The sequence below is a fragment of the Chelonoidis abingdonii genome, chromosome 23 (assembly GCF_003597395.2).
Source record: "Chelonoidis abingdonii isolate Lonesome George chromosome 23, CheloAbing_2.0, whole genome shotgun sequence".
Taxonomy (NCBI): Eukaryota; Metazoa; Chordata; order Testudines; family Testudinidae; genus Chelonoidis; species Chelonoidis abingdonii.
In genome coordinates this window covers 13,126,414-13,140,236 of record NC_133791.1, presented here as the reverse complement: position 1 = coordinate 13,140,236, position 13,823 = coordinate 13,126,414, and the positions used below count along the sequence as shown (strand labels likewise).

General features: G+C 41.9%; 1 protein-coding gene across 1 annotated transcript; it reads right to left on the bottom strand.

Moving 5' to 3' along the window:
• Window positions 1-328: 328 nt before the first annotated feature.
• LOC116821962 (arylacetamide deacetylase-like 4) lies at window positions 329-11,570 on the bottom strand. The gene is made up of 4 exons (XM_032775512.1): window positions 11,394-11,570; window positions 8,250-8,466; window positions 5,468-5,531; window positions 329-1,103 (listed from the first exon to the last, which is right to left on the bottom strand). The coding sequence occupies exons 1-4, from the start codon at window positions 11,568-11,570 to the stop codon at window positions 329-331; spliced, it is 1,233 nt and encodes a 410-aa protein (XP_032631403.1).
• Between the last annotated feature and the right edge of the window lie 2,253 nt (window positions 11,571-13,823).

The window sequence follows — 13,823 nt, the reverse complement described above, 5'->3', positions numbered from 1 at the left end:
TCTTTTTCTATTGTACTCCTGAAAGCATTGTTTAATTAGTTATTAAAATTGCCAATCATTTAAAAGGACAAAAGAATTATTACTCCAGTCTGGGAATCAAAACTGAACAAGAGACAAATGTACAATACTTTGTATTCTTATAGAATGTGAACCCAATAAGCCTTAAAAGTAGGCCTGTTTATTTTGCCCCTTCCCCCCAATTAAAACATGAGAGCAGAATCAAAACCACAAACCCCTAATCCTGTCATAGTAATTTTTTGATCCTGACTTCTGGAAACTTGGTATAAATATAGACTTTAAAATATATACAAACATTTAAAAACAGTTTTCATAAGCTTTTTAAAAAGTTTACAATGCTATCCATTGCTTTTTTACCAGAGCGAAATGATAGAATCCCAAAATCAAATAGGCTTATCACTCCATGGAAGCCATCTTTAACGTGGTACCAAGTCACAGGGACGCCACTGTCTTCTAACCGTTTCTTGTAGAGCAGTCCATCATCCCGAAGCACATCATATTCACAGGTTAAAATATAAGACAGGGGGAGTTGGCTGACAATGGAATCTTCAGCCAGAAGAGGTGAAAAAGTTGTCTCTAAAGCTGGTTTAGCCACCTCATAGACTTCATCTGAGTATGAAGTGGGCAAATGTGGTTTGTAGCTTCTGATCTTAAACTCTTCAGGGATATTGTCTGGATTTACCCATCTCCCATACTTCAGTTTCATGTCCAAAGGAACATGGGACCCCTCCATGACATTTTCCAATACTGATACGTCCTTCTCCAGATACTTCAGACAACAGCTGATAACGTGCTCTCGGTACAGGAGGGGCACTGCACAGTTTTGCTGATATGAAGGCAAATAAAAATCTATTGCCTGAAGACCTGGATAGATCAAAATCTGAGCAAGTGGCTTTGGAAAATTTGATCTGCTCACTAATGCTTGGCAAACAGCAGCAGCAAGATTGCCTCCAACGCTGTCCCCACTAATGATGATACAGGCAGAATCCACCCCATAGTCTTCTGCAGTCTTCATAAAGTGTATGCTAGCAGTGAGACAGTCCCTAAATTGAGATGGATACTTGTGCTCAGGAGCCAAACGATACCTACAACATTGGAGACATTTGATTATTGGAGAGGCAGCAGAGACTGGGGGTTGGGATGGACAGTTCTATTCCTAGGCCTTTCACTCACCTTGCAACAAGCTTCTTCATCTAACAGTGCCTCTGTTTCCCTCACACCCTTTGACTGCTCTGTCTGTTCAGAGTGCTGGTTGAAATTTTTCAGACAAAACTTTTTTTCACCTAAAAATGCAGATTGTTTGTCCAAAACATTCTGCAAATTTGTACTGAATTCGAAAATTGTTTCAGGTGGCGAAAATAATCAAAATGTTTTTGTTTCAAAGTTTTTTAAAAAAAAAGTTTTGATTTTTTCAATTCAAAATTATTTTTGTTTTAAGTAAATTTTATTTCAAAAGAGGTGGGGAGTTTTAAAATAAAAAAACCTAAACATTTGGTTTCGGGTCAAATGAAACATTTTGTTCAAATTGAAATGACATTTTTGAGGAGTGTGTTTTGTTTTCTTTTTTCTTTGAGGATTCACCAGAAAATTTTTGTTTTGGGTGAAACCAAAACAATTTTTTAAATCACTTAGTTCAGCTACTGGACTGAAAAATCAGTTAGTCATATAACTATCTGTTTAGATTGGAGGCTCTGAAAAGCTGGGACTGTTCCTCACTGTGGGTTCTACTATGCAGTGCAGATCTCAGGTAGGATCTCTGGGCACATCTGTAATCTACATACATCATCATAATTTAAAATTTTCTTTCAACATTCTTCATTCTTGGTGGTGGGATTTTCTTACAGAAAGAGCATCCTTTTTAGATGCCCCTAATATTCTGTTTGTTTTTTAATTTGATACTTGCGACCCGTGAGCAAGGAAAGACAATAATTGGGAGAAGAGGTTCAACACCAACTATTTTCTATTTATAGTCAATTTTTTTTTCTGCTCTTCCATCCCTCTACCCAGGGCCAGCTCCAGCTTTTTTGCCGCCCCAAGCAGCAAAGTGGGAAAAAAAAAATCAAAAATAAAGCCGATCGGAGGCACTTCAGTGGGAGCTCAATCGTGCCGTTCCCTCTCTTCCTCTTCGGCGGCAGCTGTAAGAGGAAGAGAGGGACTGAGGGACCCATCGCCGAAGATCCAGATGTGCTGCCCCTTTCCATTGGCCGCCCCAAGCACCTACTTACTTCACTGGTGCCTGGAACCAACCCTGCCTCTACTATTCCTCTTCCAGGGTGCACACTCTGGAAAACTTTTAATATCCTGACCTGCAGGAGTTGGGGAAACTTCATAGTGAGTTTAATGTTGAGTGCAGCTTTGTTCTTCACTCTAAGCAGTATGGAGATGCTCTTCAGAATGGCTATTGGCGTTTAAAAAGTACCCTGGCTTCGTCATTCTTTTGCATTTTTCTTCATTGAGCTGTACATGGTTATTATTAAGTGTGCTATTTAGTAATAATAGTTACTACTATTATGCCAAAGATAAATAAGTCCTCTGTGGGCAGGAAGCATTTCCTTCATATAAGTTGCAATCTTATTGCAACTGTTCAAATTTCAATAGGGAGTCTTCCTTCAGGAATGGGCTCCACTTAATAGCAGAAAACAATCAGAACTAAAACATGATCAGCTCTCTTTATCAGACACAGACTGCTTCATTAACTGTGAATATAGTAAATATTTTAAAATACATGGAGCCAAGATTTTAAAGAGGCCTTAATCTGCCTCTTGATAAACATTAATTTGGAGCCTGTGATTAAGTTATGAGTGGCATGAAAGAAGGTCACTAATGTGGGAGTGGAGGAGACAGGAAATATTTATAAAAGGTGGAGCATAGCCAGGAGGAGGCATACAGGAGGCAACAAGTAGATACTTTCCCTAACTTTAGTCTGGGGTATTGAAAATGCCAAGTATCTACCTCCCAACATGAGAAACTTCAGAGAGGGACATATGAGGAGAAAGAGGTAGACGCTTCTCTTAACTCTGCTGCAATAGATTGGACAAGGAGAGATTTTTGACAGAAAAGGCAAATGAAGAATAAATAGTTCACTCATAATAAAATGGGGTGAGTCGTTCCTAAACAGGAAACAATTATGTTAGCAGTTATGATACAAGAGACAGAAGCATTTCAGAGGGGCATGTACCTTTTGTGTATTGTAAATAGGAAAACGATGCATGCTCTGTCTTAATTTAATGGTATATGTAATGTAAGAACATATCCCAAACAAAATAACCCTGAGGAAGAGTCTCCTACGGCAATGTCTGCTTTCCACAGGCTTGAAGCACATGCCCTCACAAAAAAGAGTAGAAGACATTAGATGTGTGTTCAGATACCCTCTTGTTCATTCTACAGCATAACCTTGTGTGACCTTCTCAATAATATTTGCATACCATGTGCAAACTATTTCTTGGGTCTGCAAAAACCATAGTAAATGTTGGATTAAATGCAAAAGAAAAAAATCTGTTTTCATGGCAGGAACCATGTCTGGGTTGTGGGGTAGTGGGATGACTAGTTTGTGACACAGGGCAGGCCCGGCATCATCGCAGCATGGAGGAAAATGGGGTACAGTGCAGAATGTAAATCTGGGCCTTTTGGTGAGCTGTTTTCATACTGAACAAGCAGTTGTCCAATAAAGACATATTCCTGAAAGTTCAGCCTGCCAATTCTAAACTCTCTGTCACAGTTACAAACACAGTTACCCTGAATCCCACTTCCATGGCCTACTCCAGGACTGCCCATTCAGGTCTCTAGTTGTCATCTGTCCCTGGGCAAGGACCTGTGGCCCGCTCCCTTCTGACCAGGAGTCTGACAAGTCTCCACAGCCCCCTGACATACACTGTGATCTCCCCAGCAAGCCAGTCTACCTGATGGCCAGCCCCGCGTGGCTTTTTCTCCAACATCTATGACCAGTTTATACCAGCTATTATGAGTTACCACACAGCTCTTTCTCAGCAGAGAACATTTACTCGTAAGGTAAAAGCATCACAAAGAAAATCTATAATAAACCATAAACAGATTTAGACACAAAATGTACCCAAAATCATCCATTGGTTTTACAGGGCTGTGATAGGCCAAATATGGCCTGGGGCTCTACTAAGACCAAAGATCCTGTCCATTTGCTGAATCAAGAGGAAGACCCTGTATCCATTCAAGCTTAGCTTTTTATACCAAAAGCCCTTTTTTTGTCTCTGGAAAATCCAGTTTCAACCAGAACTGGTACCTCTTTGGAGTTGTTTACCATCTCAGTGACTTACCACAAGCACCCCTGTGACAGACTGATAATTTCCTGCAATATCCTGAATATACTTTATTGAATTACATTGGACCTTGTTGAATTAGGTTTATCGTCTTTGGGATCCATCAAATTAAAAAAGGCAATTGAGTGTGTGATATTGTGGAAATGTATGTATGTAACTTCTCTAGGAGACTGACTAATGCAATCCCTGGAATATATTAAGAACTTCAAAGGGCTTTTTGGAACAATGCATGTGAAGTGGGTTTTCTAGAAAGTAGCAGGGGGAATTCGAATGCTCCACTTCAAAACCAACCTTTGGAAGTACGCCCTGGGGAGGAAAACCCATTGTTTACTAATTATCTGCTCCTAGAAACTCCAGATCAAAGACCCTGACCTGTATAAAGGGTGGAGTAAAATGTGATAAGTGAGCTAGTTCTGAGCTGATGCTGCTATGAAGTTAAAAGACCAGGAGTACTTGTGGCACCTTAGAGACTAACAAATTTATTTGAGCACAAGCTTTCGTGGGCTAAAACCCACTTCATCGGATGCATCCAGTAGAAAGTTGTGACCAGACAAGAGACCCCCTTTGTGGGGTTTTAAAGGACTGCTTCTGCTGGAGTCTACGTTAGAACTGGGTTGATGTCTAGTACGCTTGTTAGTATGTGCGTAGGTTTTTATTGTTTTTAGTAGGTTTTCTCTGTAGTGCATTTGCCAATAAAATAAACTTGCATAAAAAGAGCTGTGATATATCTGTAACGATGGGCAGTTGCACTGTGAGTCATCTTGGAAGAGAAAGCAAGCAGGTGTGCTTGGAAAGCCAGTCTGTGCTGGTAATGCCACAGTGAAGGCAAGGAGCTGGGTAGCCTAGAAATAACCTGGTCAGAAGGGAGGGAGAGGCAGATCTCCATTCACAAAAGGCAATGGCTGGGGAGGTGGAAGCCTGAGAATGGGTGCTCTCACTGGACCATTGAGGGGAAATCCAGGTGCAGCTGACCTGATGTATGAAAACCCCCAATGTTCTTAGTTCCTGGAAGAGCTGTGGTAACCCTCCCACAGGAAGTAGAACACAATAATACATAAACATTGAATACAACGGTCCCCAAAGATACTGCACAAGGTTGCAATGTTTGTCGTACCCACTCCTTGTACATAATCTCCATTTGTACTGGATTAACTCACCCAACAGACACAACCACTGATTCGCTTTCTCTGGCAATATAGCGGCACACACTGTCATAGGAATCTGAAAACAAATGTTTCCAATGGCACTGAATTAGTGTCTTAAATTCAGATGAGTCCCAGCTGAACATTTGTTTCTTGATCCAGACCCGGATCCAAAATTTTCCATCCCAAATAGTGTAGGGCTGAATCTGTAGTTTTGGTTTGGGCCTATTTCTAGTTGTCTTGAGTTTGTTTGTTTTTGCCAGTTAAATAGTTGTATTTGTTAGCTCATGAACTGCATTTTCACTTGTTTGCGGCACTGTTAAAGTGCAGTGCTTTTCACCTTTCTCTTCACATGCATATTTCTAAGAAGCTCATGTATGGTATTTTCAGGCTACTGCTGCAACCAAATAACACATATCACCCATTCCTGATTTAACAGTAGGCGCAGGTTGGTTCTCTATACGCTAGGGAAGATTTCTACAAGTTTTCTACTGTTCAGCTCCACCAGCAGTGGAAGCCTTAATCCAGAAGGGCCATCAACATTTAACACCATATCATGTTACTATGCTCTAAGCCGGTCCAATCAGTACTGATGTATATTCTGTAACACAGCTAATGGGCTTGTGCTAAATCTGCCTTGTATTTATCTAACCTTTTTAGTGTTCTGTGAAGGCAGTAGGGTTGAAAGGGAGAAACTGAGGGCAGAATTTGGTCTCTTGATCCTTTCTACAGCAATAAATGGATAGTGATGGCTAAATTTTCTTGAAAAGGACCCTAAACTTGCACTCCTGATATTAAACCTGCAATTGAAAGTGTGAGCAAAACTGGAGACTGGCTTGAAGACCCGTCAAAAATCTGTTTAAGCTGGGCAAAATTTTCAGACATAATTTATTTGCCAAAAATGCAGTTTTGTTTGACCTGAAACTATTTACTAATATGACAGAAATTCACCAAATAGTTCTGGCAAAAAAAATGTTGGGGGGGAGAGGGCTAGGTTTACAACTTGACGGACAGATGTGCTGCTGCCCATCTTATAACCTTTAGCTCAGTGGTTAGGGCACTCATCTGGATGTGGGAGATGAAGGTTCAAATCACTGCTCTGGAGCAACAATCTGAAAGTAGGTCTCTATCTTCTCAGCTGACTACACTAACCACTAGACTATAGGCTGTTCTAGGGTGGGGCACTCTATCTCTTCTGTTGCAGCTGTTCCAGTTTATATACATAATTATTCATTGGCACAAGGACTTTAACTTGGGTGTTCCCCTGCTACATCCCCCTTAACTCCAGGCTATAGCGTCATTCTTGCTCTTGCTCTCTGGCCCAGTGACTGTTCAAGTATTTTATACAAAGTGGAACAGCTGTACCAGGAGAGATGGAACTAGACCCCTATAGCCTGGGGGTCGAGGCCCTTATTTAAGAGAAGAAAGATGTAACTTCAAATCCCTGTTCTAGGGTAAGGATCTGAGCCTGAGTCCGCCACATCTCAGGTGAGTGTCCTAACCACTGGGCTGAAAATTATGAAGTGGATGGCAACAAAATGCACCACCACCATTTTTTCCCCACTCAGTTTGATCCAAACTGATGGCTTTAATTAATTAATTAATTTAATGTGCAGAACCAAAAAAATCAATTGTTCATCCAGCTCTACCCTGAGTATTTTCAGTTTTCTCTAAAACAAGAAAGATACCAGTGTTAGCTTTCCAAGCAATTTGTGACAATCCACTTCCTAGACAATCATAGACTATCAGGGTTGGAAGGGACCTCAGGAGGTAGCTAGTCCAGCTCTCTGCTCAAAGCAAGACCAATCCCCAACTGAACCATCTCAGCCAGGGCTTTGCCAAGCCTGACTTTAAAAACCTCTAAGTATGGAGATTCCACCACCTCCCTAGGTAACCCATTCCAGTGCTTCACCACCCTCCTAGTGAAATAGTTTTTCCTAATATCCAACCTAAACCTCCCCCACTGCAACTTGAGACCATTACTCCTTGTTCTGTCATCTGTTACCGCTGAGAACAGTCTAGATCCATCCTCTTTGGAACCACCTTTCAGGTAGTTGAAAGTAGCTATCAAATCCCCTCTCAGTCTTCTCTTCTACACACTAAACAATCCCATTTCCCTCAGCCTCTCCTCATAAGTCATGCGCTCCAGCCTCCTAATCATTTTTGTTGCCCTCCGCTGGACTCTTTCCAATTTTTCCACATCTTTCTTGTAGTGTGGGGCCCAAAACTGGACACAGTACTCCAGATGAGGCCTCACCAATGCCGAATAGAGGGGAATGATCACGTCCATTGATCTGCTGGCAATGCCCCTATTTATATAGCCCAATTTTCTTTCTTTGTTTCTTCCAATTTTTGTAGAAAAGCTTTGGGTGGCCTATGACAGGCAATCTTTTCTACCTAGTGTGAACTCTCCATCCACCCCCAAAAAACAAAACCCTCCATGTGACATTTTAACATCACTTGGACACCCAAAATACAGGCTCCAATAAACATTAGAGACCTCAATTCTCCTCTTGGAGTTCAATGGAGTTGCACAAATTTATATAAAAACAGGGCATTCGACCATCAGGCTTCAGAAGGTTGGATTTGAAAGCTGTTTTTATCAACAGCAACCAGTGTATATTAATTTCGATAGTAATATGGAAGCCACAACTCCATTTGGATACAATAAGAACTGGTCCAAAACTTCTCCTGAAATGGGAAACAGACCTGGAATCTTTTCAGAGGTTCTAAACAGTTCAGATGAGTTATTTATTTTAAATACTGTTAGTATTTGTTTCCCCCTTTAATGACTTACTAATGCTTCCAAACATCCAGCCTCCTCCATGAAAGTAGATGACCCCTCTCCTTAGGCCAGCAGAAGGCACTCTAGGCTGGTAAACCCTCACAGGTACGTCCTCAAACTGCAGATCCTTGATGAAGAGTTTGGGGTCCTCCCGCAGTTTTTTTCCATCTTGTGTGTAGCGGATGAAGTCAATCTCAGAGCAGAAACCCAGGCGCTCCAAAATCTTACCCTGTTTGGAACAAAGAAGGCCAGAAATTAGTTGAAGATGGCCCTGATCTGGCCACTGTGCAGGTAGTGCACAGGGCTTAATGGGTTGTGGTTTTTTGTGTTTTGTTTTTGCTATGGGCAAATAAAGATGTGGCTATTTACTGTAGTGTTTTGAGCTCATAAAATAGGGTTTCAAGTAAAAATGTAGTGATGGTCATCAGAACCGGGCAAATAACTGATTTTTTGGCCATTCTGAAAAACCAGGAGATGGGGGACTGGTGCAGGTCGAACCAATTTTGAAAAATTAAAAAATAAAGATTTTGGAAAACTGAAAAAAAAGCATTACAGGTCAAAAGAAACTTGTTGTTTGACTGAACATTTTATTGGTGGCATTTTTAAAGCGTTCGATTCATAAAACGGCTGGAGGAGGAGGCAGTGCTGGTGCTTTTCTGATAACTTTTAGTCCAGTGGTTAGGGCACCTACCTGTATTCAGTTCCTCCCGCCATTTAATGTGGAGAAGGGATTTGAATTTGCATCCCCTGCAGGGCACAAAAGTACCCTAGCTACTGGGCTATGGGGCAGTATGGTGTGGGTCTCTCTGTCTCCATTGATGAAGCTGCTGAACTGTGTATAAATTATTAAACAGTCATTGGAACAGGGACTTGAATTTGGGTCTCCCATACCACAGATGAATGCATGTCTAACCACCTCTCTAGAGACAGTCTCTCTTTCCCTCGTCCAATGGCTATTCACTGTCATTCACAGAGGTACTCCACAGGCATTCATAATGTGGGAGACCCAAGTTCAAATCTCTTCTCCACATCAGACAGCAGGAGGAATTGGGCTACAACGAGGACCCCATCACCTGCTGCTGGTTGTGTGAATGGCAGCTAAATCTGGGGGGAATTGGCCAAAACTGTTTGGTGAATTTGTGTCAAATTTGGGAATACTTTTGGTTTACCAAAAACTGCCATTTTTTTTTGGTGAATATACTGTTGTGAAAATTTTCCCCCAGCTCTGATGGTAAAAGTTGCCATGTTGATAGGCCTGGAGATGGAAGTCCTCTGTTTTTCCTCAGAATAAATGCTTCATTGGTAGTTGCTGTGCAAGTTACCCCTACATCTCCCAGTTTTTATGCCTCAAAATAGAGGGTGCTTTAGCCCTCCTGGCCTATGAAGTCCTTTGCCAAGAATGCTAACAAAAGTTCCAGTCCATGCCAATAGTGGTCATTGGTCCACTAGGAAGTGAACTAAGCTCATCAACTCCTTCAACATAGACGACCAAATAGCCTTCAGATTATTGTGAATTGTGGTTGCCACAACAGGTTAATTTGAATAGTTGACCTGGAGGTAAAAGGCTTTGTATTCCATCACCAGTCCCCATGAGCCATCTAATCCCCATTGTTAAAAAGTTGTGCTATAAAACTAGCTGTCAGAAAGAGAAATTTGGTAATGCAGTTGTGCATCAGATACAGGAAACTGATTATCATTTCTGTAACCAAGAAATAAAATAATCATCTCCTCATTACACAAATGCTAGAATTGTGTGATGTGTTCAACTTGGATCTCAAAAGTTGTCAAAATTAGACTTTGTCCATTCACAGCCATTTACTAAGTCATTGGACTTTTAGACCAGTGTCTCTCAAACTTGGGATGCTGCTTCTGTAGGGAAAGCCCCTGGCGGGCCGGGCCGGTGCGTTTACCTACCCTGTCCACAGGTTCGGCCAATTGCGGCTCCCACTGGCCACGGTTCACTGCTCTGGGCCAATGGGAACTGCTGGAAATGGCACGGGCCGAGGGACATACTGGCCGCCGCTTCCAGCAGCTCCCATTGGCCCGGAGAAGCAAATCGTGGCCAGTGGGAGCTGCGATCGGCCGGACCTGCGGACGCAGCAGGTAAACAAACCAGTTTGGCCCGCCAGGGGCTTTTCCTACACAAGTGACGTCCTAAGTTTGGGAAACACTGTTTTAGACAATAAGAAAATTAATATCTGTAGGTGAGCCAGGTGGCGGGGGAGGTTTACACCCTTCCACTTACGGAACAATCAAAACACACCAATTTACTGCAAACATTTGAGACTGCTATTAGCTTGTGAGTTTCATTCCCATACATAGTTCTGAACATATGCAAATCTGCACGAACATGCAAGGGCAAATCAGACCTAAACTTTGCGTTGCGGGCTCACAACAATCCAACTAAGCTATGGAAAAGGCAATGTCTTTTTGAACATGAAGGCATGCTAGCCCATACAAACCAGTTTTTAAAAAAAAAAAGAAAAGAAAAGTTAAACCATTTCAGTTTTGCAAGCAATTTTTATTTGAGTTATGTTTCACAGAAATATTTCACACAGTGAGATTTATATATTTGGTGGAAACCCAGGTGTTGCTTCTTAACAATATGCATTGCCTGAATCTCCTTGCAGATCCCAGAGAATTTGTGAATGCTCTACCCTAAGTATTTCCACAAGGATGGAGCAGCAAGGAAAGGAAACCTCTGTGTCAGGCCAGCTTCTGGTCTACAGGTGTCTTTTGCAGCCTTGAGGACAGTAGCTGCTGTTGCCCTAAGATTCCCCTTCCCTGAAGGGCAGGGGTAGCAGAGGATGTACATAGCAGCAGATTTCCAGCTCCCTCAGTCACAGACTTGATCTCAGCTGGTCCCTGGACAGTGGAATTTAGAGCTGAATTCTCTGCCACACTAACTTAGTCATCAAATTCTGCTGGCAGGAGCATATCTGCACCCGCAGGAGAAGAATGGAATTTGCTCCATAACTCAAAGTCAGCCTTTCTTCTCATCTTAAATACTTGTCCCATCTCTCCTAGTTTCTGTCTCAGCAGAGCGCACCACATCTGAACATTTACTTTTAAAACTTTCCCCCTGCTTCCCCTCCAACCCTCCCATGTTAATCAAAAACTAAAATGAAAAGGCAGTTCCAAGCCACGTCAACTCACCAGCTCACATGAAAAAATCAATAGGCAGTGAAGGATACGAAGCTTTCCAGGTTGCTCAACTCCAGTAGGGATTTCGGAGTAGGAGAGCTCATAATAAATTGCCCGTGCTGCCACCAGAGTAAAAGAAACAATCAATATTTCTGCTGCAGTTGTGAACAAGGAGTAAGCAAGCTCCATGTCTCTTGACTAGGGGTGAAGTAGTCAGAGAACTGACTTTGATTTGATGTTCCTTCCAGTTTCTGAAGTGTTTTGGTTGTATAATTAAGTTATTACATCCACAAAAGAATGTGGGTTGTAGTCCCAAGCTGAAACAACAATGGAGAATGTTTTTATAGCACCCAGCATTTCATCACAGCACTGTTGGCACTGTGAACGATTTCGTAACAATTTAGGCAAGCGTTGCAGATAAATACTAGTTAGAGGATCACACTGAACATTGTGCAAAGATGAGATTGTATGTGCCTGCACTGTAACTGGCTGGATTCATATGTTTAACGAAGGCTTTCTCATGCACAGCAGTATAAAATTCTGCTAGCGGCTCTTCTGGCTCTTCTGCCCATCCTGACAGCCACACAAATGATGTGCAGATTTGGTCATGGAGAGGCAGAGCCAGCCAAAGTACGGTAGCTCATCCTAAACTATACATATACAAAGTTAACAATGCTACAGGTAGTCAGCAGGACAGTTCTGTATCTACACTGTGTTCCTCCCAAGGGACGTGGGACTTATGAGTTTAATTTTTAAAGTGGCTGGTAATTTTAGACCTTCTTAGGCATCCCACTATTTTCAGGGTAAAGGAGGGGGATGTAGTGACAATGTCTTGAATCTTTTAGAAATTTGATTTAGACAAGTATCCAAAAGTTCAGATGATTTTCTCTGTACATTTGGTGGTATTCATCCGGGCTAATCCACAGCCTCATTCCTTCACCTCACAACAGGCACCAGAAGGGCCAGCCTACAATACAGCAGGAATTTGATACCTATTTTAGCAACAAAGGGAGCAAACTGTTTAGTTCTTCAATAGTGGTTCTGCATTTAGACTGTGGGATGAACTTCAGACTATGTTAAATGGGCCAGATTGCCAGCTAGTGTAAATTGGTATCTCTTCATTGAATTCAAATGGAGCTACATCAATTTGTACCAAATTGGTTTAGCCCTTGGTGTTTGGAAGCAATTCTGACAGCAGGGAACAATTCTTAGTTCATGTCTTGTCACCCTTCCCAACTTCCTTCCGATTCGAGGTTCTGCCAGCATTTGTAAGTGACTGTGTGCACTTCTCCTTCTAGCAGTAGGTTGGTTCCACCTTTTACCAAAATCCTCATCAGCCTTTGTAACACCTCCCAATTGGCAACCCTTAGCTCTCAGCTCTTTGAATCGCAGCATATACAGAATGCTACCTACTGCCTCCTGATATGCACAGAAAAGTTCACCCACATCAGTCGCACTTTCAAGCAACTTCCATGCATCCTTCCCGTAAGGACCCAATTTAATTTTTTTCTTTTAATTCCCAAAGCCCTCTGTGGTCTTGCTATGGCCTGTCTTGTGGCTTTGGTCACACTCTCTGCTTCTTTTACACTCTCTATTTTTTCCTAATGTTCTCCTTCCTGTACCTCTACCTGTATCACTGTAGGCACAAGAGCCATTATTTGTGCAGCTCCTGACATCTTGACTAGCCTTCCTGCATTTCTTTGCCTCAGTAACTCTCCATTTGGAAACTCAGCTGAAAAAATATAGTTTCCTTCTTAGCAACATTTCTTTGTTTCCCCCGGGCTCTGATATTATTTAGCTCTGTAACTGCACTGTTTATGGAAACTCTGAAGTATTTTGGGACACACAGTCTATAAAATACCATGAAGTTCATTTCTGCCTTCATCTGCAAAAATAATAATTATGATTACCCACCTTGGCTGAAGTGGTTTGAGATTAAAACTGTGGATATAATTATAGACATGCCCTTGACCTGAATATTTTAGAATCTGATCAGATCAAAACAGACAACAAAAGACAATGGCCAACATCTCCTTTGAGGGAGACAGTGGGGAATATTAACGTTTAGAAGAGGGATTTCTGAAAGACATGGGTTTGAAAGAAGGAGAAAAGAGAGTGATACATAGGTGAGGAAAAGGGCATTATTCCAGCACCAAGAGAATGGGACAGCATGATGGAAGGGGAAAAGTCTGTTATAGGAGAAGCAGGAAGGTGTCAGGTTTGCAAAAGAACAATGGGAACAGGGATAGGGGGAATGAGAGCAGAGATGGGGGAGGGGAGAGATGACAATGGAGCTAGGTCTGAGAACAATGACCCTGATTCTTGACCTCTCAACTAAGCTCTATTCAGTGTAGGATCTGGGAAGACCGAAAATAGCTTTTCGCCATATTTATGCCCCTTATTGCTGGCCAGGAGCCAGTTCAACCATTGACACAAGTTAGA